The sequence below is a fragment of the Geospiza fortis genome, unplaced genomic scaffold (assembly GCF_000277835.1).
Source record: "Geospiza fortis unplaced genomic scaffold, GeoFor_1.0 scaffold108, whole genome shotgun sequence".
NCBI classification, from domain to species: Eukaryota; Metazoa; Chordata; class Aves; order Passeriformes; family Thraupidae; genus Geospiza; species Geospiza fortis.
Window position 1 is genome coordinate 1,190,136 of NW_005054439.1, and position 23,632 is coordinate 1,213,767.

General features: G+C 39.4%; 1 protein-coding gene across 1 annotated transcript in view; it reads right to left on the reverse strand.

The window, feature by feature from the left end:
- The window catches only part of TNS3 (tensin 3), a 131,717-nt gene that overhangs the window by 5,788 nt on the left and 102,297 nt on the right, over positions 1-23,632 (reverse strand). Inside the window, exons 19-25 of the mRNA XM_031062176.1 lie at positions 17,936-18,107; positions 14,925-15,565; positions 14,214-14,300; positions 10,190-10,318; positions 7,828-7,923; positions 5,653-5,730; positions 3,860-3,937 (exon numbers count right to left, since the gene is read on the reverse strand). Of these exons, the coding sequence (XP_030918036.1) occupies positions 3,860-3,937; positions 5,653-5,730; positions 7,828-7,923; positions 10,190-10,318; positions 14,214-14,300; positions 14,925-15,565; positions 17,936-18,107 (1,281 nt within the window). The remainder of the gene's footprint in view (positions 1-3,859; positions 3,938-5,652; positions 5,731-7,827; positions 7,924-10,189; positions 10,319-14,213; positions 14,301-14,924; positions 15,566-17,935; positions 18,108-23,632) is intronic.

A 23,632-nucleotide genomic window follows, 5' to 3' on the forward strand; every position in this document is an offset into this window, starting at 1 on the left:
TTAAAATACATCAGCCAGTAAGAAAACACACATTTGCAGCATACATTCACACATTCTACAGTTTCAAATATTTAAACTATATTAAAAGGAAACCATTCACTTGATTGGCAAGACAAGAATGTTTTCACACCAGAAAGAACTGAGGGTTATTTCAAAGCTCATTTCTCTTTAATTCTCATTAATAGTATTATGTATGTTTAATGATTTCAGAGCAAGTAAAACAATTTCCATACTGATAAAAATTACTGACATACACTTTTAGGCCTTTTCTTTATTTCAGCATGCACTTACTTCTAAAAGTACTATTCCTCTTCTAGAAATATTAACAACCTCTGAAGTATCTCTATAAAATAGATACTCACTGGTTTCTAAGGTTATCAAACAGTTACTTTTTTTACATGGTTTCGTATCAAATCTGCAGTGAGCACTAGGAAAGTATGTATTAATATTATATAGCATTATACAGTAGTACTGTACTACTCTATACTACTACATAGTACAGTGGCATCTAAAACATAGACTATTATATGGTATTAACAGAATTATTCACATGCTCACTATGGAACTATGGTATAAAGTCAAATTTACAAACAAATTAAGAAAAAGTAAGAATGATTACGCACATCCATAGCTAAACACTAGCACCAAGAGATTTTATGTGTGGTAAAAACACTTGTGTAGGTATCCAGGACAAAATTTACAACTCTGTCAGCTGACATATACAAATTACCATGGTTACATTTCATTTGTTTAGCAGTTTCATTTGGCTTGCCAACATTACTATGAAAGCACAGATTAAATTAAATCTAACAGTTTATCTTTTTATTTAGATATTCTGTAATCTGTCTTAAGATTTCCCCCAAGACCATCTACATAAAATTATAGAGCCAGACACTGGCACTTCCAAAACAACCAAGAAATCATACAGTTAAAAAGTGCATAAGCCTAAGTTTGACTCCAGCATAATGATCAGCCCAGTAACTTCAAGCTCTGGAGTCCATCAGTGAAAGAATGGATCCTGAGATTTCATTTATCTGATTTGCAAGTGTAAAATTTCAAAAATATATTTTTGCATTGCAGTGAAAATTTCAAAACCTTTTGTTTCAATCAGTCAAATTCATGCAGAGAGGACTTAAGATGATGAGTAGCCAACCCAAAACTGTAATGAACATTCCAAACCATAAGCTCTCCTCTTCTCCCCTCATTGCTGTGAATGGTTGCTACAGATCTAAAGCTCTTCACTATCCAGTGGGTCCTTCCCCAGAACAGGAAGTTTCCCTTCTTTCACAGCCACACACATCAGAGTCCCTTCCTCTTCTGCCACACAGTGCATTGCTGTCAACAGACTGTTTTCAGGTTTTGTTTCTAAATTAAATTTCCAAGCATTTTATCTAGATTGCCGTCAAAGTGATAGTTCTAACAGAACTTACCCAATACAGAGTGTCCTTTGCTTCTGTAGCACAGAAAATAGTAAATGGAAATTTATGAAAGTGTTGCAAAGTGAAAACATGCCAGCTTAAAAAGGAGAGGAAAGGTAATGGGAAACACAGAAAGATTTGTCATCAAAGAACATCATGCATAGCCTGGCAAGGTATCGAGAACAGTAATCCTGGAGGAACCATGCTCCAAGCTACACAAAAGGATGACCTTTTGTTCAATGCAGCTGCCCTGCAATGTTGACGCTTTTATCTTTCAGAGGTGACATTTTGAAGCACATCTGTGCCACCAGCAACAGTTTAACAATGCTGCTTTTAGACTGGGAATGTCCTTTGTTCAGAATGCTTAGTTTCTTGACTGTATCAGTGTAAAGAGAATTAAGAACTGCAATTTATTTGAGCAGAAAATTTTGTTGCTGAACAGGCAGATTAATAAAGCAAGGTGTATTCTAGGGAAAATCCTCTTATCTGTATGGTTTCCAATCTTCAATTGTCAGTGTCTAAGAAGCAAAGCATTTCTAGTCATCTTCAGCACTCAGAACCGGGAAATGCTCATTAGGTTTTTCAGGGAGCTATAAAAAATAATCATTCTAGGAAAACACACTGGTTTTTCGCTTGTGGAGTGAGAGAAGTGTGGGTATAGAAGGGCAGGGAGAAAGCATATCTGCTTTAAAGTTTCTTTGAAAGGACTCAATTTACATGTTTTGAATCTGCACTTCAGAGTTGAAATCCACAACTTGAATGCTTCTGTGACTGGAAAAGGACCCCTGATGTATCAAGGCAAAAAAAAACACCAACTCTGAGAACCTCTCATAGCTAATTTATCTATTTGGATTCCAAATCCTTGTTTAAAAACAACAAAAATATCTAAACAGGCTAAAACCAAATGTACTAAGTACCCTAAATGATCCATGATACGAAAGCTGCCATAAAGATTTATCTGACTACTGCCCCAGCTGAAGAATAATTCTTTCTTTTTCTTTGAAAAGCACTGTCTGAGCAAGGAGAAACCAATATTTCTTGGAAGATAATATATGCCCCTTTTGATAGCTTTTCTAAGAAGTAAAGCTCTACAAAAATTGATAGGTTTTTTTCCCTGTTGGCCACAACAAACACCAACTAGCAAGCTAATTCATGCTCGCTCACAGCACAGCCTCACAAAGGTTTGCCATTGCCTCAGCCACGCGTGCCTGCTCAATTACAGCACTCAAAGTGGTGCTTCAAATTTTGAAGTCAAAGCAGATTGCTGCACAAGCAAAGAGCAACACTCTTTCCAGAGCTGGTCAATTTGACAACTGCCCCTTCAGAAGTGCTCTAAATGCTGCGTGAGGCAGCATTCTTAGAAACACATGCTTTGTCACAACATTCACTTGTGGATCCAGTGGTAGGTTAAACTCAAAAGAAAGGGGCAAATGTAGTGTATTCCTGTGCTCTAACGGCACTAATTGGGTGGCTTCTGGGGAGAATGCAGTGCAACCTGAAAACCAATGACCACTGCAGGACCTGGGCAGGATCCCCTGAACATGCCCACTGTACAGCAGAGTAACACAATTGGTCGCATTTCTAAAGACAACTTAGATTGTGCAAGAGTACTTAGAGCATACAATACGGTGAGTTAGAATGTCACCACACTTTTTCAGACAAGCTGTTTTAACTAGTTCTCTGGATCAGATGCACACTAACAAAGCAGATAAGAAGCAGAGCACACCTCTACAAAGCTCTTGCAAACACTCTAGTTTGAGAGCCATACAAATGGTAACAGTGCATAGCATCGCACAATTTGAACATACTCTGGTCATGGTTCTTCTGTCACACCAAATAAGCTTGCAGTAACAACTCAACTTGCCAGAATGGCTGCTGCACTATGCATAAGAATCCAAAAAAGCATCCAGTGGAAAAGACACATGACATTTCCTAAGAAAATGCAGCACCAAGTAAAGTAAAGAGAACTGTTCTTTAATATTTTTTTCAGATTGATGCAACAGTAAGCATTTTACAGTGGTATTGTTAGCTCCTATGATGAGAACTTAACCCTAACTGAACACTTTCCTTAGTTGGCTTTTGCAGACCTCACACACAGGTCTTGAACCTCTGCAACCACAGGTTGAAAACATCCTCTCAAAGTTTATCAGTTATGAAAGCAATGTCCTGCTTAAAAATCGCCGTGCTTGGAGTAACCTACATACACCTCATATTCTCACAAGACACATGATGGGAAACGAAACACAATGTAGGAGCTGGTTGCAGAAAACGGAAAAAACTTGGTACGTATCCTAACAATGCCCTTTACACTTCTACCCAGCACAATAAATTTAACTGCTACCTTTATATATCCTTTAATCCAGTCTAAGCTTCAGCTTCTCCCAGCCTGTAAGATACAAACTTTGGTAACAGTCAAATACAAGGATAAAAGTTTAACAGACCTGCACCCTGTTTGAGAAGCTCCGCAGCTGAGTTTGCAGCAGTTTGTGGAGAAGTTTCTGCTATCTCCTCCAAGGGATCTGCAAACAGAAAACACTGTCCATGTCTTGTATGGATTTAAATCAACAAATCAAAGTCCGTAGTCACGTATGAGCTGTTACACTTTTAACTGTGATCTCATCTACTGAACAACTCTTGACCAGAAACATGAAACCACTTTTTATGTGCAATTATAATCATCTATGTAGGTTTTGTGCTGCATCAGGTTTTTTTTGCCTTGAGCACTACAAGCAGGACGCTTAACTTTTATTTCCTGACAATAAAAGACATAACACAGGCATATGCTGTAGGGATTCACATGATTACACATCAAGACAATACTTATAGCTGTATTCCCTCACTACAGCCAAAAATATCTTGACTAGTGTGATTTTAATGATTTGATTTGTATAATTTACAGTAATTTATGCAAAAAGACTGTGTTACCATGATGAAATCAATTAATTATGTTTTGATCCAGAGGATTACAACAAAACCTTCTTAAGTTGAAAAAAAACCATCTGAACCATTAAGACAGCAGTGGAACATTTCCTCCCAATTGATTGTTAAAAGTAGTAAGAAAACTGTCCACCAACATGTTATTTCAGGTATGTAAATGCATGTAAAAATATCTCGCTGCTGCATTTAGTATGAGGCATACTGTCTTTGAATATAATCAAATGAGGAAGAGAGCCATAACACCATAATACAGTTTGTGACATTATTCATATGGTTAGTTACAGTTATCCAAACATTTTAAATACTCCAGGCACTGTATCCTGTCATTAACTACAGAAAATCATCTTAAAATGCATAATCAAATTGGATTAAAAAATAAAACCAAAATAAAATTTCACTGTGGTATGTTTATTCAAGACAAGGCAAATGTTCCAGACCTGTACCTCTGGAAGAACAGAGTAATTTTTCCATCTTAGGTGAGGAGAATAAAGAGAACAAGCCAACCTCCATACTGTTTCGCCATATAAATGCATGAGATCTCGTCACATCTACCAGAGCATATTTTTGTGCTAAAATGGTTTCATTGGGGTATTTGCATACATCAAATGCTATTTTTGTATATTCACACATGGTCTATGACAAAAGTTTAAAGGGTTTAAAAAACCCTTTAAAGCCATAAACCACAAGAATATTTAATATTTCAATATTAAAATATTAATATTGGGGTTAACTTTATGTGGGAGAACATAAGACAACTGAATTACTGGACAAGCATGAGTATTTTGTTTCTGTCTTAAGAGTGGTTTATGAAATCAGTATAAGCAAAATTAGAATCATAATCCAATGAAGCAACATAGGTTTTTTGATCACTTACTTGAACAATATCTGAACCTGTGCAAGTTGCTACACTCTTCCTGCCAGTGTCACACTCAGGGCACCATCTACTCTTTATCTACTTGTCCTTTTGCTAACCAGACCTGAATGAGTGGTTAAATCTAACCATACACTGGCATAATGTCATGTCTAAGAAGGACATTTGTCCTCCCACATGGTAAATTACTCCATGGATTTCCACAATGAATATATGCTTATGACTGGAATATCACAGTACCAGGATGCTCACAACCACACTTTGGATAAGGGTCATCACCAATACTGAAGACAACACCATAGCTTCCTCCTCCTCAGTGAGCTTTCGCTTCGATCTTAACTTGTGACACATTCACAGCCTTCAGACACTGACACTTCGAAGCAAAACTTGGCTGGGAATATCTCTTCTGTACTTCAACAAGCATACCTCTGTCTGGGATGAGGAGCTTGCAGGGCAACGCCAGTGGAGTGATGGAATGCTGATACACTAGAGCTGTCAAACTCCCTGTGGTCAGAAAAGTAACAAGATATCCACAGTTAACTTGGTAGGCAACGAGAATGCTTAAGTTATGTTTGCTCTCAAGTATTTTATAGACTAAGAGCCCCCTCTGCTTCACTTTAAAAATCTCTTGGGACGTAAGCCAAGATCTTCTTGAACTCAGTAATCACAATCGTATGTTCCCTTTCCCTCTTATATACACTGCTTAGACCCTAACCTACATGCCTGTGCTTCAAATGAAGAAAGCACAAAACTTACAAAATCAGTAACATATACAAGTCGGTAAATTCTTTTCAACGCTCTTAGCTTCTGCTACATTAAATTAGTAAATTCTTATGAAGGTGGCAAGAGCACATGAGGTTGCTTGTGCTACATGATGAGGTAAAAAAAAACAAGTTCTACCTCTTAGCCACCTAGTCTTCATCATCTAGTGTTCTGTCTACACACACCTCCATTTTGTAATTCTGAAAGTATAAAAAATAGTCCAGGTAAAACCTCTTCTATTTAAGGCAGCAGTTATGTACATAGAATTCTCTATTAAATGATTCTTCCTTTCTATTCAAAGTCACTCTCGCAATTTGGTCTTGCTTAACTGAAGTAATTCAATATTAGTTACCTTTGATATTAGCATGTCAGACTATAAGGAGTGAGAGGAAGGCATAGTATTCATCAGCCTGTTTGTACAAAAAGCCATCCTTCAATTCCATTTACTAACAAGCAGCAAACATTATAACCACGTACTGGAGAAAAATCTCAGTTCAACCAAAACCAACCGCATCTTTACAGCCCATCAAAAAATTTTTTTGAAACAGAAAGATGACCCAATTCTACAAGAGTCTTACAGAAATGCAAAGACTGATCGATACTAATAGTCCTTCATGATCTTAACCTTAAACGTGCAGTTGCGCCTGTTCACCTACTTTGTGAACCAGTTTTGAGCCTGTGTCCTGGGTTACAATGTGGGGTGTAACCAAGCTATGTATTCTACTCCCATCTACATAACACTTGATGAAGTGTTAACAGTGGGTCATTTTTAACAGCTGCCCAGTGTGCACTCAGCCCTTCAGACTGGATGTTAGATAAGGGAGAAGAGGCAAACCCTGCAAGGCACAATGGCCTCCACAATTAACTCAGGCATGGTAACTACACCCATCCTGAGGGGGCCATCTCTGCTCACGGGCCATAGTGGACTCAATGGCCCTAGCAAGAATGGATGACTGCAATGACTCAAGAGTATTACACCACTCCACTGTGAAACTCCTCACCCTGAGGGAGGTACCACCTGAACCTGTTTATCATCTGGGGTTTTGGGGACTTGGGGCACCACCACCATTGCTCAACAGACCCAGAGGAAGACCAGACCTTTCACACGACCACGGCCTTCAACAAGACTGCAATCATCACTTCAACAGGACTGCAACCACTGCTTAATCAGACTGCGACCACCACCCAGACCTACAGGGTGTGAGATTGTACTCTGACTTAGTGAGTTTAAGCCAGTTTATCTGTATCACTGCATTTACAGTAATTTTCCCCAAGTTGAGTTTCTTTTGCCCTATAACTGGTTAGCATCTCCTTGTTTTCATCTCAACCCATAAGCTCACCGATCCTATTTTCCCCTCCTACCCCAAATGAGCGGAAAGAAAATGAGTTAACAGCTAGGTAGGCTGTTTGCCATTATGGGTATTGTAGTTCCATCATATTACATTAAATAATATACTGACATAGCATAATGTACTTTGTGAATATCTCATTCTGGTGTCATTTTTAGCCACCTAATATGCAGCATAAATACAACACAGGACAAAAGGTCCTGAATCAATTAGGATGATAAGAGTGATTTAGCTCAGTTTTCTGCAGCTACATTGGTAGTGGTAGACAAGCCTGACTTGTTTGAAGCTTGGTCACATGCATCTATGCTAGAGTGCCCTGCACATCTGCTTAAAGTAAATGTGTTAAAGGCTCCTGGAACCTTGGAATGGGTTCCTATAGAAGTCATCAGGACTCAAACAAAGCAGTCTCTCATTTGTATTCCATCCAAGCCAGTACTGGCAAATGCCAACTGTTTCCATCTTCTCAGTCCCTGTGATGCACAGTACTCACCAAAATACGGTTCATTCGGGCATCCTTTCAAGCGTACCCCCTTCTGAGTACATTCAATCAGAAAATGCCTTACAAGTTCATTTGACGAATCTCCAACTGTGTTGAAAAATAAAGCTCATAAAAAGAAGCAATTAACAGACAACTCTCACAAACTAGGTATTTATGAAGCAGTTTTTCCACATTACTACCAAATGTTTTACATACAAAATGCAAAGAATACAATTAGACCTACTCTGCAAGTTACAAGATGTATTTAAAAGGTTGTTTTTCAAAAAAACAAATAAGCAAACAGCTCACTTCAGACAGCCAGAGGAAATGGTTTTATATTCTTAAGTGACTGACATCCAAATATAACTGGTTTCAAAAATGTCCAAATATAGTCCCAGCTACAGACAGGAACAGAAATTTGGAAAATGACTGGTTAGAGATTCTGATGCACTTGCCCATTAAAAGAATTTGTATCCAAAGTGACAAGGAAGAAAAGTATGAAAAAATATTCCCATTTCCAGTGATATTTCTGTTCACAGAAGTTCCCCAGGTTAAAAGCAGAGTAGATTAAGCTACACAAAGGTAATGATGGCGATTCTCTCAGCACATTTTTACGTTTCTAAATGTCTGCAGTTTTATACTATGTCTCTGCATCTGAAAACAAACATTTACACGAAGCACTAGGGTTTCACTAGATTTTTAAGACAGTTTTGATCTCAGGAATCGAAGACAAACCAAAACTGTAGAGTTGGATGAAAAGAAGAGATTCAAAGTCCAAGAGACGTGTAAAAAATCCCTCGAGATTTAGCATTCTTTTAAACCTGTACATATATATGCAGATATATAATTAAGACAAATATTTCTTGGAAGATGGATTGACAGTATTTAATACCTGACTACAAAACTAATCCTCCTCCAAATAGCTAAAAGGTTATTTCATACCAACAGGACAAAGCTATCAAACCATTCAAACCTTAACAAAAGAGCTACAAACAGGTGTTCCCTTTGATCTATCAGGAAACAATACAGATGAATGCATTAATATGGACAGCAGAAACTTCTATGCAAGCAAATATTGCACTGATTGCTTTTTCAAACAGCTTACTCTTTGCTGTTACGCTACCATCAAATTAAAAATAAATTACTACAAGATATGTGGGGAGGGGAAGCCTGGAACAAGAAACACTACAGGAAAGAGAACCAATCTGTGCCTTCTGGGATCAAACAAGGGAAACCAGAAAAGCTAAGTATCACAAAGTGAGAAGTGGAAGAATATTAGTCTTACTACTACTAACATAAACTGTCTCTCAAAGCCTAGAAGAGAGTGAGCTTTCATGTCTTCCAGGACTTCACTAATAAGAAAAGACTACTAGAAACACCCAACAAGCCACTTTCAATTTGCCTCCTAGTTGTTGCTATCACCACCCCACTACATCTACGCTGAGTTCATTACATAAGTCATTGGAGTGGTTCTGCTGACGTTTATTGGCAACAAAAAGGACTACATGGCAAGTTGTTATTAAAAATTGTTTCAAGACACCAGATTAAAACAAATTCAAAGTGTTACTGTAATAGAGGTGTACTCCTAACAGTTGCCAAAGAGTAAGCAAATCCAAACCAACAACCAAACAAAAAACCAAACCAAAACAGCCAAAACCATACTTCCATAAAAACAACACTAAGAATAAATGCTTTCCTGTAATCTTAACTGCCTACCTCACCAGTCATTATGTACTAATGAAACATAGTAAGCTCTGTAAAAGAAAAACAGCAGCAACAAAAACCACTCCACTAACCTTGCAGTAGTACAAATGGAACCAAGAACACTACAGATATTGGCTGCTGAATTTCCATATACCAATTATTGATTTCTGCATGTTCTTCTCACTTTATGTTTCACAACCATCAGGCATGAGTTATATATGGAGGCACTAGAGCTGACAGAGTAGATACATAGATCACCACCTCTTTTAAACAATTATCCTTAGGAATCTCTTCAGATTTGTATCTGAAATAGAACTGTCTCAAAACAAAACTTTGGGATTAAAAATATTCAGCCCTCCAGCAGAGTGAAAACTTTACATTGTAGCCTGTGAATCAAATGCAAACTTCTAATTGCTAGGGAAGACCAATTGCTGAGATGACACTGATTGTCATTAGGCTGATGAGGTACAACACATACACAGCCACAACAGAAGTCGTGGTGAAACCATATAGTATAACAGGCATTGTATCCAGTCTCATTTAACAACACATCAAATGTAACCTGCAGTTCAAGCTGCACTTATGAGAAGAGGGGAAGATTCCAACAGATTGCTACCCACCAATAAGGACTACCTACTATATATAGCATTTTAATAACATATAGAAGTACCTTTCTTTAACTGTAGCACAGAAGGAGGTGGTGTGGCAACTTTCATTGCTAGCCCATAGGCTCCCCGGAAAGAATGACTGTCTCGAACAATGAAAGACCCAGGTTCCTTTTCCTTGAGAACAGCAATGGCTGCAAGAGATTCCAGGAAAGAGACAGAAAAACAGCTCAAGTACAATGCATACACTCAAAAAGTACAGAAGTACAAATGTATAATGAATAGGACACCAGAAGTAAGATCTTTTTCTCTATCCTCATTGCCACGCAACAAAACACAATCAAGAATATTTGGGGGACCTAAGTGGAATCCCCTTGTCCAAATCCCAGAGATACTTATTTTAAAAGAAGCCTGAAGTACAGAACCCCGATTTTTACTGGTTTTTAAACTAAGAGGAGTGCTCAGGTCCCACCAAAATTCCTACAACCAGTGCAAGAGCAAGTCTACTTCTGCTTAAATTTTGGCAATTTGTTAAAAGACTGCATAGCTCTCTGTAATTCCCACACTGACTAGACAGCACTGTTTTTCACTTCCTATTCAGCCTCAACAGGCAGGACAGATTCATTTTCATCCACCACCAAGGTTTTGTCCCTGCAAAGGTACCTTACTCCCTTCGGAGTTTTGGAGCAAAGGAAGGAATGTAAGCGTATATTCTGCTCTTTGAAGTACTTTTCATCTGTATTTTGGGATCTCTTCGGCAAGTGCAGTATGAAATCCTCTCCAAGAGGGAACACTTGCAGGGAAATTGCTGCTACTTTGCACAAGTCAGTTGCAGACTTTGAAATCTAGCAGCCCAAAATTTTAAACTTATTTTGAAAACAGACAAAAAGTTAATCTAATGATTGATCTTAATAAATCTTTGTACTTTGCTTTCTTTCCTCCCCCATACAAGTTTTACAAATACATGTGTATACCAGTATACTTTGTTTCTAGAATTTCCAGCCATCAGCATCCCTTCAGAGAAACCCTAGAAAGAGCCCAAATTTGACGCTGGACTCCATAATTGATTGTTCATACAGGACACGGATATTATGCATATGGGGCACAAAAAAAACAAAGGTTCATTTCATGAAAAAAGGGGAAGTAAAAAAAAATCAGGAAAATGCAGACAATTATCTCTTCTGTCAAAGCAAGTAAAGAAATGTATGCATTCTATTATCTTCATCTGTCAGATGGCAAAGGTAAGAACCTTTTTTCACAACAATGTCTTGTTTTGAGAGGATAAGGATGAATATACAAACCCCTGCAATTAAGCAGTACATAACACTTATTAAATACAAAGGGATGCAGTAATAATTTGTCACATGAGCAGTCTATTAAACACAGGGGAAAAAAGATCAAAAAAGATCAGCAAGAGTACCTTAAAACATTTTTTAAATGAAGTTTTACTTCAAGGATGAAAAGAGGCATATTAAAAGGTTGGGAAGACTTGTTTCATTTGCTCAAGCAGTTAGGTTTTAAATTGCTTTATATCTACGTCCCTCACTGGCCACACATCACGTGAGGTATTTTTCTGCATATTTAACGACTCAGTTTTCATTATGGGTGGTCAGTAGATAACACAAAGGAGACTGGAGCGAAAGGACCAGCAAAGTATCATCCAAAAATGAATTAATGTTCTGTTTTATATGGTCTTTATTCCCCAGGCATCCTATTTACCACAAAAGAACATCCTCACCATCTGAGAACGTAATAACTAGACAGACACAGCAATTCACCATTTGCCAATAGCTGAAGTTCACACTATTTTGGTTTAGTATGAATATCTTTCTCAATGTAGAACTAGTTAGTAATTTTTTGGTTTTGACAGCCACATTTTAAAAAATCCCAGCTTAAAATCCTGCCTTATCTCATTAATCACAATTCACTGTAGCTGACTAGTACAGTATAAACACAAGCACAGTCAGACCAATTGCATTTGGAAAGCACTGCCAGAGACTGAACTGTTATCATTTCATGGCTGAAACACTGCTTTTGCCCATTATGGCAAAAGTGTGTAATGAAGCTGCAGCAATGAAGCCACACCAACAAAGCCCACTCCACCCTGAACGGACCTCCTGACTGAAACCCTGAATTGTGAGCTAAGCCACATAAAAGAGCTTGAGATAAGATAGAAGTGACAATGTTTTTCAAACATCTCAGGTTTCAGAAGAAATGGGTAAGGCTGGGAGAGAAGGATGCATCCACAGGAGGTCCAAGCTCAGCAGCTGTCCTGAAAATCATCCCCAGCTGGCTTCAGGGTGGAGGCCATAGCCCACAGGCTTATCTGCAGCCAGGTTTGCACAGACTCCTCCCCAACAAAGGGGGGAGGAGGACAGTTTTGGGTATATGTCATGACCTCTGGTGAGACGCAGTGGACATCCACCCTCCATTACACAAACTAGCTCAGCTGTAAAACCCCCCACTCTGGGAAAGCCACATCTGCAGGACGCTCATGTGAGGGGCAGCTGAGGAAGTATCATAATCCAACAAAGACCTCTAAAGCACTCCCCAGACTCATTCCCGAGGCCCTGCACCACAGCACTATGCATGATGCAAAGTGATGCAACTGATTCAGTCTTGCAAGAGAGAGTATCCCCCTTCAGGAGAGGTACCTGGGCCCAACTTGTATTAATCTTGGGACCCACAGAGGGGTGATATATTTCTTCTTAATCTGTTCCTGTCACTCTTCCTGCCCCCCCACAATCTCTTTTTCTATTTCTTTCTCATTTACTGTTAAATAAAATATATCAATTTTTTGGTATCAACATTTAACCTTGTTTGGTTTTAGTCTCATTTCACATAATATTCAAACCTGAAGTTTCTATCCAGAATCCACAGAGAGCTCACTTTGCTCCTCTATGATTAGTGGATTGTAACAAGCACCCAGCATGCTTGTATATGTACTGTTGTAGGGACAGTGTGTAAGTTCATAGAATCATGGAAGAATGGCCTGGATTGGAACGAAGCTTCAAGATCATCTACTTCCAATGCTCCTGCCATGAACAGAGACAACTTTCATTACACCACAGCCATATCCAGCCTGGTCTTGAACACTTCCATGGATGGAGGGCATCCCACAGCTGCTCTGGGCAGTCTCTTCCAGTGCCTCATCACCCTCACAGTAAATAATTTTTTTCTAATATTTAATCCAAGCCTACTTTCAGCTTGAAACCATTTCACCTTGCCCTGTCACCACTACATGTTCTTCTAAAAAGTCCCTCTCCATCCTTCCTTTAGGCTCCACTCAGGTACTGGAAGGCTGCAATTAGGTCACTCCGAAGCTTCTCCTTCTCCAGACTGAAAAATCTCAATTCTCTCAGCCTTTCCTCATAGGAAACGTGCTCCATCCCTCTAATCAACTTTGTGGCCCTCCTCTGTACTCACTCCAACAGGTCTATGTCTTTCCTGTATGCCAGATGCAGTACCCCAGGTACTCATAAGTATTAACTTTCACATAGGTAATAAAAGATTTCTTCAGTTCACTGAATAATACAACTACAAATAAAAGTGCTGTATCTGCATCATACATCATAAAGATGTTGTTCCATGGTACTGACCTTTAAGAAATAATGTATGTCACTTGACATTGAAATTCAGGCTACAAAATGACTGGTGGGTGAGGATGCCTTTGTGGTGACCTAGCTAATGAATTATGCTGAGATCATGTCAGAACAGCACATTTTCCCTCAAAAGATTTCAGAGAGCAGACAGCCATCTGGTGTTGTTTCATGCATATCTCTGCCATTCAAAAATCTGCAGCTTCACACCAAAGAGCATTTGCAGCAGCTACCACAGGTAGATCTATATTACTTCATAGTTAGTTCAGTTAAGTTAACAATTTGTTCGATTAACTGAAAATTTTTTACGATTTCTTGACTGCCCTCCATACTCAAATTCAGCCTTTCAACAAAAGAAACAAGAGGGGTTGTCTATGGCCTTTCTAGGTTTTAGATTTCTTTTAGAGATCAGGTATGTATCTAAAATCGAGACTTCACTAAATAGCTTTTCTATGAACGGATATCTCAGAATATTTATCAATTGATATACCTTGTTCTCTTGAAATATCTGGCTTATACCAGAATTTGGATGTGTCCTGAACAAATTTTACGGTCACATGTTTATCAGCTGTGTTTTCTGTGAAATAAAAAAGAAAAAAAGTCAAGAATGTTTTAAAATACAAAAGTGCTTTTACTTTTCTTTCCGACTTCCCATCACCATGATTACTCAAAAAACTCATCATTAGGACAGTTTAGAGAAACTGAGCTGTTTTAGAACCATCAAATATAATAACATACCCTAAGATTTTGAAAGCATGTTCATGTTTCATTTTGCAAAATCCTAAAATATTAAAACCTTTTAGTTATAAAGCTGCATTAAATACAAACTTCTCAACAGGGCCCAACGAACACACATGTACATCTTTTACTTTTCTTGGCACAACTCTAAAAGGTACAGAGAGAAGCCAGCCCTTTTTAAAAGAAATTGAACTCAACACTGGTCCACTGTAATCTGACAGCTGAAAAAGTAAGGTGACCAATGGCTGGCTTCTAGGAAGCAGAGGAATAAATCTGAAGCCTTGTTTCCTGAATACTGCATCCAAAGACAAGGAACTGGCACCATTTACTACAAACATTCAAGTCCTCTGCGCCATTTTCATTCAATTACTTTTTCCCTCTCCACTTTTAAAACCCTCACAATTCTTTTTATAAACTCATATAAAATCTAATGTATTTTGCATTTCTCTGATACAGAACCTACCTGGCACTGGGGAAGGGCTTAACATTTTTGAGAAATCTGGGAGGACATTTGGGAAGGGAATGCTGATTGTGCTTCCACTGTGAGGGCTAGAGAAGCCACTTGAAGAAGGTGACACACAGTAAAAGGAACGTTCTCCTTCAGAGGACCTCGTCTTCTCTGGAAGAGGCGGTTGAGCACGTAGGTTCCCTTCATGGTGATGTGGAACTGCACTGTTCTGGCTGTTGTGTCCAGAGGCCACTGTAAGAAAGTTCTGTGTCAAAAAGTCATTGTCATCAGCACTTGCCACTGATGAGCTCAGTGTTTTAGATGTGCTAGCATTGGCTATGCAAGTAGCTTGTGTCTCCTCTCGGGAGGAGCTCCTGTCCCTGGTACCAGCGCTGTAGCTCAGGTCGGCATGGGCACTGCTGCTGATACCATGTTCTTGGTGTGGCTTTGCTGGTGAACTCTCCAGGTCGCTCAGGGTGACAACTTGCATTCCTGGAGTTTGGAAATGAGACAGGAGAGAGACATCCTGCACAGCACTTGAAAACTCAGAGGGCACAAGGTAACCTCCTGGCTGCCTGGTGTTTCCCACTGAAAACTGGGTTGACAGGGAAGCTTTAGAGCTGTTTTCAAGCCAAGGATATTCTGGGGCAGAAGAGCTGTCAAAAAAAAAAACAAACCAAAAATTGAACACAAAAACAAAACATCAGCCACATCATTCCCTTAAAATGTTACTGTACAACCCATACTTCAGTGGCCATTGAAAGAAATGAAACATGACAGAACAAAAAAAATCCCAGGGTGCTCATTGAAAACATGCTGGACCAGGTAATGCAGCTAGATCAAGGGATTCCAACCTCATCCTGACCAGTAACTTCTTCAATGTACATCCAGTATGCTCTGTCTTATCTCACCCTCCACCTAGCCATGTTGTTGGGATAGTTTCTGAGTTTGCATGGTAAACCAGTCCATGAAAATAATGACAGCTAAAAATACTTCTCCCTGTTTGAGGGGTTTAGTTTTAATATGAAACAGTTTAGTGAGGCTGTTTGCAGCATTGCTTCACATACAGCTGTCCTGATGAGCTAAAGTGCTACCTGAAAAATAACAATAGGAGGCAACAATTTCTTATGCCAAAGCTGCACAGAGGTAGACGTTTATGGAAGCAACATGACACGGCCACAGCAGCTCTTGAATGCCGTGTGTCTTATGCTCATCAAAAGAAAAATGAAAATAAATGGGCTGAGGAGGTGGTTATGCACCATCACACAACAAATCAGTAACTATGATAATGGTAAGAACACAGTTCACAAGGAATAAGTTGCAGACCACATCTATTTCAATACAATTTATATTAAAAAAAAAAAAAGGAGGCAGGTCCAGTGGTTAATTTATTGGGTGGAAAAACTCTGATTTATAGAATTAAATATTTCAACAGTAAACATTCTGTTTTTCTACTGGGTAGCAATTCTACCTGTTCAAGTAAAAAATAAAAAAAAAAGTCCTTCCAAACAAAAGAAGCTAAGCATCTGATAAAATCATTTGATAAAAGTTTAAGCTGTCTCCTTGCTTCTGAAAATGAAATGCCATTAGGCTGTAGCTGGAAAAGATTACTAATACTACCAAATCCAGAGAGAACAAACTCATTGTGAAATGCAAAGAGAAAAATCTGACATACGATATATATCAAAAAAGAAAGGATTTTTAATTAAAAGGGAGTTGTGGAAATGAATGCCAGTAGATTTAAACAGCTCAAATTAGAAAGGCCATAAAGAAATGGAAGGTAAGCAAATTGAAGAAGACATTGCTGCAAGAAAAAAACCTCTCCTCTAGAGCTGTAGCTATCTTCTAGGTGAAATAAAAAAATTATAGAAAAAGTATTTCAAAAGAAGCAAACAAAATTTTCTAGATAAAGTCTGAAGTAGGAATGTAAACTTGATGACTGAATTGACTGATAAGCTTTTAATACATATCCACTTGTAATTGTCACACTGCCTCTTCTGCAGCAAATACCAATATATTTTGTTCCATCTTAAGGTTCACATTTGTAATCACAAAACCAAAACATTCGTTCACCGTCTCAGTACTGACTGAAAATGAAACCAATTAGATTGGAAGATAAATAAAAGATAAATAGGTAATGACATACTTGAAGTACTGACACTCTGACACTCCTACCAGAAGTATTCCAAAATACTTACTGTGAAAAAGGACCCAAATAGCTAAAAACAAGAATAGGATAATTAGCCAGAAAGGAATGTTTTTGCAGAGTGATAGAGAAGGTAACTTCTTCAGGTCTAATGCACTACCTTGTCTATTGAGTAAATATAGCGCACAGCTAATGACTGATCACGCATTCTTATGGTCTTCTGACCATTCTAACAGTAACTAGGGACCCCTGGTTTGTTTGCTGTTTCTTGCCATTTCTTAGCTTATGCTGTAAGCTCCTTTGGACAAGAACTACTTTGTAAATTTATACACTTCACACTATTGTCCAAAGCCCTAGAGGTTTCCACAATCTAACTGTAAAACAATAAAATTTCTAAGCCTGCTGATCAGTTGAAAGGTAATCAGCTATACACTACACCAAAGCAGATCTACTGACATTTTACTGACTAAAAAGATATGCCTGCAATGAGAAGAGTGCTCCCTTTCTCTCATATACAGCTTATTCCAATGTGAATTTTCATGACATGGCTTTAAGTTAAACATCAGAGGCGCCAGTTAAGCACACAGAAAAATATATATGAGCTTATATATGAGCTATATACACGTGCTAGCACAAATAACATAACTGAGCTATAAAATTCTGTTTGTCTTCTCACTTATATTCAAAGCTAATTGTGTCCCTCACATCAAAGTAACACCTCTGTATGTGTTAAAATCCATCCAATGGACTCCAACAATAAATGTGACAGCCACCTCAAAGTTCTTAGAAAATGGTCTGCAGTGAAGATGCAAGCATAATGTTTTGTCTGGGAACTATCATTATGAGAACTAAACAATAATGTAAGAGAATTTTTTCCTACCTTTCTGTCCCTGGGATAGGACTGCTATTTGTAATAGTAGATGAAGACGCAAAACAGCGCTGAAAAGAGGGATCAGTCTGCATGTTGGCCCTCAGCAAAGAAGACTTAGTGCCCACGGTACCATCAGACATCACCACAGAGAGGTTAATGGCTTCCGTGTAACTCTGAGATTCTGCAGCAAAGAAAACAAAATGCAAATTTAAAAACAACATGCATTTTTATGAACCTTGTACTGAAAAATGTGTTCATAAAATACTTTGGTTTTCTCTTAATAAGATTATAAGGAAGAAATTTTGTTTGTTTGTGCAGTAGATATTATTTGACAAAATTATGTTGATTGCTGAAAACATCCAGCACGTCAAATAGCAGAGGGAATAGAGATTACATAATTGCTACACTCAAACTGTTTAATCTCCTCTCCAGAATACATTCTCTAGCCCTAAAGATGAGAACAGACTGTTTGTTCCAAGATGCTTTGCATTTCACAGTCCACAGCGCTAATCAGGCATGTCTAGTCAAGTGCACCACTTGCACTTAAAATACCAGAAGGAAACTGGGTGTCCTGGTCCCAGTCACTACAGAGTTAATTTTTGAAGTAGGCCAGCACCTGGAGTTATTGTATACCACCTCTTATCATTGCTGGGGGTGGGGGGAAGGGAGTCTCTTTCAGGGAGAAAAGGTCCCTTCTGGTTAAGAAAGCATGGCAGAGAGTGGTGGTGGTAGCAAGCTGGAGGGTCTCAGGGTGGGGCCACTTGCTGAATGGGGCAGGGGACCTGATGGATAAGGACACAGATGACACTGAGGTACAGCCTTCTTTATATCAGTCTTTATCAGTGAGACAGGCCTTTGGGAACCTCAAGCCCCTGAGACCACAGGAAAAATCTGGATCAAAACATACCCTCCATAGAGGACTGAGCCAAGAAGAACTAAAACAAACTGGACATATTTGAGTCCACTGGGGACTGAGAGGTTGAACACATGAGAGCTGAGGGAGCTGGCTGATACCCTGCAAGACCATTCTCAATAATCTTTAAAAGGTCTCAATGACTGGGAGAGATTCTTCAGAACAAGAAGGGAGCAATTATCACTCATTCCTCCAAGAAAGGTATGAAGGATGATCCAGGGATTTGCAAGGTTGGGTAACCTAACCCCAGTCTCTGGAAAGGTGACGGAGCAACTAACACTGGAAACCACTTCCAAACACATGGCAGAAAAAGACTGAGAGTTGTCAGCATCAATTTAGAAATGGGGAATCACGCATATCCACTGAGATAACTTCAGTAAACTGACTAGCTTAGTGGCAAAGGGAAAAGCAGTGGATGTTCCTTATTTTTACTTTAGTAAGGTTTTTATCTTGGTCCCCCATAATATCCTCATAAACACACTGATAAAACGAGGGTTAGACAAGTGGAAGTGAGATCTAATAAAAACTGCCTGAATATCTGGGCCCAGAGGCTTGCGATCAGCTGCAGCAAGTCCACTAGAAGGCAAGTCACAGCATTACATCCGGGGGCTGATACTAGGACCAATAGTCTTCAACATCCTTCATTAACAACACTGATAATAGGATAAAGTTTTATCATCAAGTTTTGCAGACAACAGAAAACTGTCATTGACAGAGGAGTCATTGACAAACCAGATGGTTGTGCTGCTATTCAGACGTGGGAGAAATGGGAAGAAAGGAATCTTAAGTTCAACAAGAAGAAACAGGAAATCTCAAGTTTCCTATTTAATCCAAGAAGAAAAGGAATATTTTCAACAAGAAGAAATACAAACTCCTGCAACTGAGAAGGAATAATCCGTGGCCACAGCACATGCTGGGGGCTGACTGGCTGGAGACAGTTCTGTGGAGAAGGACTTGGTGGTTCTCATGGACAATGAGGTGACCATGAGCCAGCAATACAACTCCATGGCAAAGGTGGGCAATAGCATCTCAGCTAGCATCATAAAGTCCTGCCAGCAGGTCATGGGAGGTTATCCTTCCTCCCTGCTTAGCACTAAAGGCCACATGTAAAGCTCTGTGCCTATTTATGGGCTCCTCAGGAACAGGGATTTGCTTGAACAAGTCCAGCACAAGGTCACAAAGATGCCATCACCGGGAGTGAAGCATCTTTATAGAAGCAAGGGCTGAGTCCCAGACAGCTAGGACTGTACAGCCTGGAGATAAGAAAGCTCAGGGGTATATTAACACTGTGTGTATAAACCTGATGCGAAGGCATGAGGGTGCCTTCTCACAGTGTGAGAAAAGGACACAACAAAAGGGGTTTAAAGTTTAGCAGCGTAGAGCAGCACATGGCTTACCTGTTGTGCTGGTTTTGTCCAGGGTAGAGTTAACTTTGTTCACAGAAGCTGGTATGTGACTGTTTTGGATTTGTGTTTAACACAGTAATGATAATACAGAGATATTTTTGTTATTACTGAGTGTAATACATGTTGGGAAATAATTCATGCAATAAAAGAATGTATTTTATAAAGATTGTGAAATCCAAATGAGTCTCTGACCACAAGCAGCCCAAGAGGCGGACATCTATTCAAACTCTGAAATTCCTGGAGGCAGCAGGAGAACGATCGGCATTTAGCTTATGGATAGACGCACCCAACGCAATGATCACCTCTATCCCGAGTCATCGGAAACCGCCTAAGAGCAATCATTGCCCTGTTGATAACATTGATCAAGACAGCCAAAGTCACCAGAAAGATACATGCGAATATGCGACTTCCCGGATTCGATCAACGCTGGCTATCAACCAGGAGACAGTCATTGTCCTGCTCTGCACAGTGAAAGAACCAACTACGAATGTGAAGAGTTACAAAAGAAACTTGGACTCCTTCACCTCGGGCATAATAAACTGTATAAAACATCCCCGCTAGAAGCGACTCTTGTAAACAGGGGAGGGTCCGATGCAATAGGGGTCAGATCCAGGTTCACACAGCGCCGATCTCGGGCTCGACGCTGTCTCTTTGGCTGTGGTGGTTTTGAGGACCGTATTTTGGTCGTGGAAAAAGATAAATAAATCTTTTCGCATTTTTGGTAATTTGGCTTTTGATTGATCATTTATAACACAGAGCAAGGCTTACACAGAGCCAAGGCCTTTCCTGCTTTTCATACTGCCACACTGGCAAGGCAGTTGGAGGTGCATAGGAGGTTGGGAGGACAGCCAGGACAGGAGACCCTTACTGACCAGAGGGATATTCCAGATCACATGACGTCATGGTCAGTATACAGAATGGGGGGATGAAGGAGGAAGGGGAGGACATTTGGAGTGATGGTGTTTGTCTTCCTAAGCGACCATTACATGTGATGACAGGCTCTGCTCTCCTGGGGATAGCTGAACATCTGGCTGTCCATGGGAAGAAGTAAAGTAATTACTTGTTTTGTGTTGCTTTTGTGTATGGGGCTTTTGCTTTACCTCTTAAACTGTCTTCATCTCAACCCAGGAGTTTTCTATCTTTTACCCTTCCAATTCTCTCCCCAATCCTAGGGTCTGGAGAGCGCCTAGCAACTGCACGGGGCTTGGCAACTGGCTGGGCTTAAACCATGACACCTGTGCAGCTACACAGACAAAAAAGCCACACAGACAAGGAAGCAAAACAACCGTAACCTTTATTTCTTAACAGCCTGCAAACAGCACCAGACTGAAATATGAAATACATTCAACTTAATTATACTGCACATAAATACTATAAGATATAGTTAAAACACATGCATTTAGATGAGGAATAATGTGGATGCTATTACTGCAGAGCTTTCTACAGGAACAGTTTCACCCCATTTTTCAGAGTTACACTTAAATAACCGGCCAAGCTCTAATGGAGATTACATTTAATTATTCTGCATTAGTATTAAAAAGTCAACACCTATTCACATAGCTCCAGGCTCAACCACACTGTATTCCATGACAGAAAACTATAATACTACAAATGCCTATGCATCTGAATAGCTTCATTCACCTGAATAGTCCTACTGACCTCAACACTGGCAGGACTGAAACCCAATAAGACAATCACAGATGAAACAATCTCCGATTATTGTCTCTTTAGTTGATATACTTCCAAAGAATTGGGGGGGGGAACCCTAAAACCAAGGAAGTCACGGAATAATTCCACTCCTACAAAGATCACAGTAATGCATTTTTTTCCATAAGCAAATCCTCCTAATGTAAAAAGCCACTGAAAACAAGTCAAAATGAATATTGTTTTCCCTTCAATTCACGGCAGAGCTTGGTTCTGCTATTACTTGAATGAGAAGTGTGCAAGGTACTCAAAAGATATGTCTGAGACAAGAAAATCTGCAAGTTAGTGCCTTGACTATAAACCATCTGAATTCATGACACAGCACACAATGAACGGAGCAAACATTTAATTGGATGAGGGAAACAGAAAGCTGCCTTTTAACAGAAACTGTCTTTTAACTACACCATTACTTTAACAATATTCATAACAGCAAGAGAAGTGAACTTTAAGGAAATACTGCAGAAATGTTTCATGTGGAAGAGCTACAGGAATCTGAATCTGTATTTACCAGATCAGCTACATTACAATCATCCTCATACTGGTGCAAATAAGAGTCAGAAAAGCTGGCTGCACAAATCCATATTGGTCAACTTGATGTACGTAGGAAGACAACTAGAGTCTCTCCAGAAACACGACTTTGACAAATCTCCGGAGACCAGCATTTGATAAAGTATCTCAAGTGCAACAGGCATCTCATCTCTGCACATGAACTTGTCCAGATGCTTCCCAATTACACTGCAGGTTGAGACGATTCTGTTTCTGAATTGCATTCCTCACAGAAATAGGAATTACAATCCCAAACTTATCTCCACATGCTCGCTTGTTTTCACATCTCTGTGCCTCTCCTGATAACAAAATATATAGGGGAGTCACTGGAACCCAGTTACCAAGAGTCTGGGGGCAAAGAGGGGAGTGGCACTCCTTCTGAAATAGCTTAAAATCTCCCACTTTAATATGAGCTCAACTACCTGCATTAAGAGTTAGTCCAACAGATTTACACAGCAAATTCCACTCCTTCTACAGCACTTGCTTGAATAAAAGGACCAAGGCTTGATTCTTCCCTGTTTCAGGCCTTGGATTGCTGCTATTATCTTTACAGCTTGAGGGAAAACCACTGTCATGCTCACAGATGCATTTCACACCCCATTTTACCAGGTGTAAAATACTAAACATAGAATGAAAAGCCACTGGCAGCCAGGCGTGTAAATTGCAGAAAAACACAAACTCAGCGCAACTCTTCTCAGGCTAGAAACAAGTATATCTTAAAGGAACTTCCCATGAAAGCAGCCTTGTTTTTACTTCAATTAAAAACAAACTGGCTGGATACTTTAGCTATGTCCTCTCTTTGTCTGATGCAGAGTTCACTGGTCAGCTGTTAACCCTTTATCTCAAGGAATCAATAATTCTGCAATTTCATAGTTTCTACAGAATTAACTAGCCTGGCAAATTTGACAGAAAGTAAAGCATAAGTGCTTCTTGGTTCAGGTCCCTACTACACCATTTAGAGCTGTGAAAACACTGTCAACGTGAAAGTGCAACTCCCTACTTCAAGAAATGACATGACAAAACCAGGATCATTCATGTTTGTATCTTTTCATGCACCCAGGTCAGATGTTAGTTTACTATCACTGATCATCAGCTTTAAAGGCGGGACCTTAGAAGGGAGCAGGACTTTTTGCACCA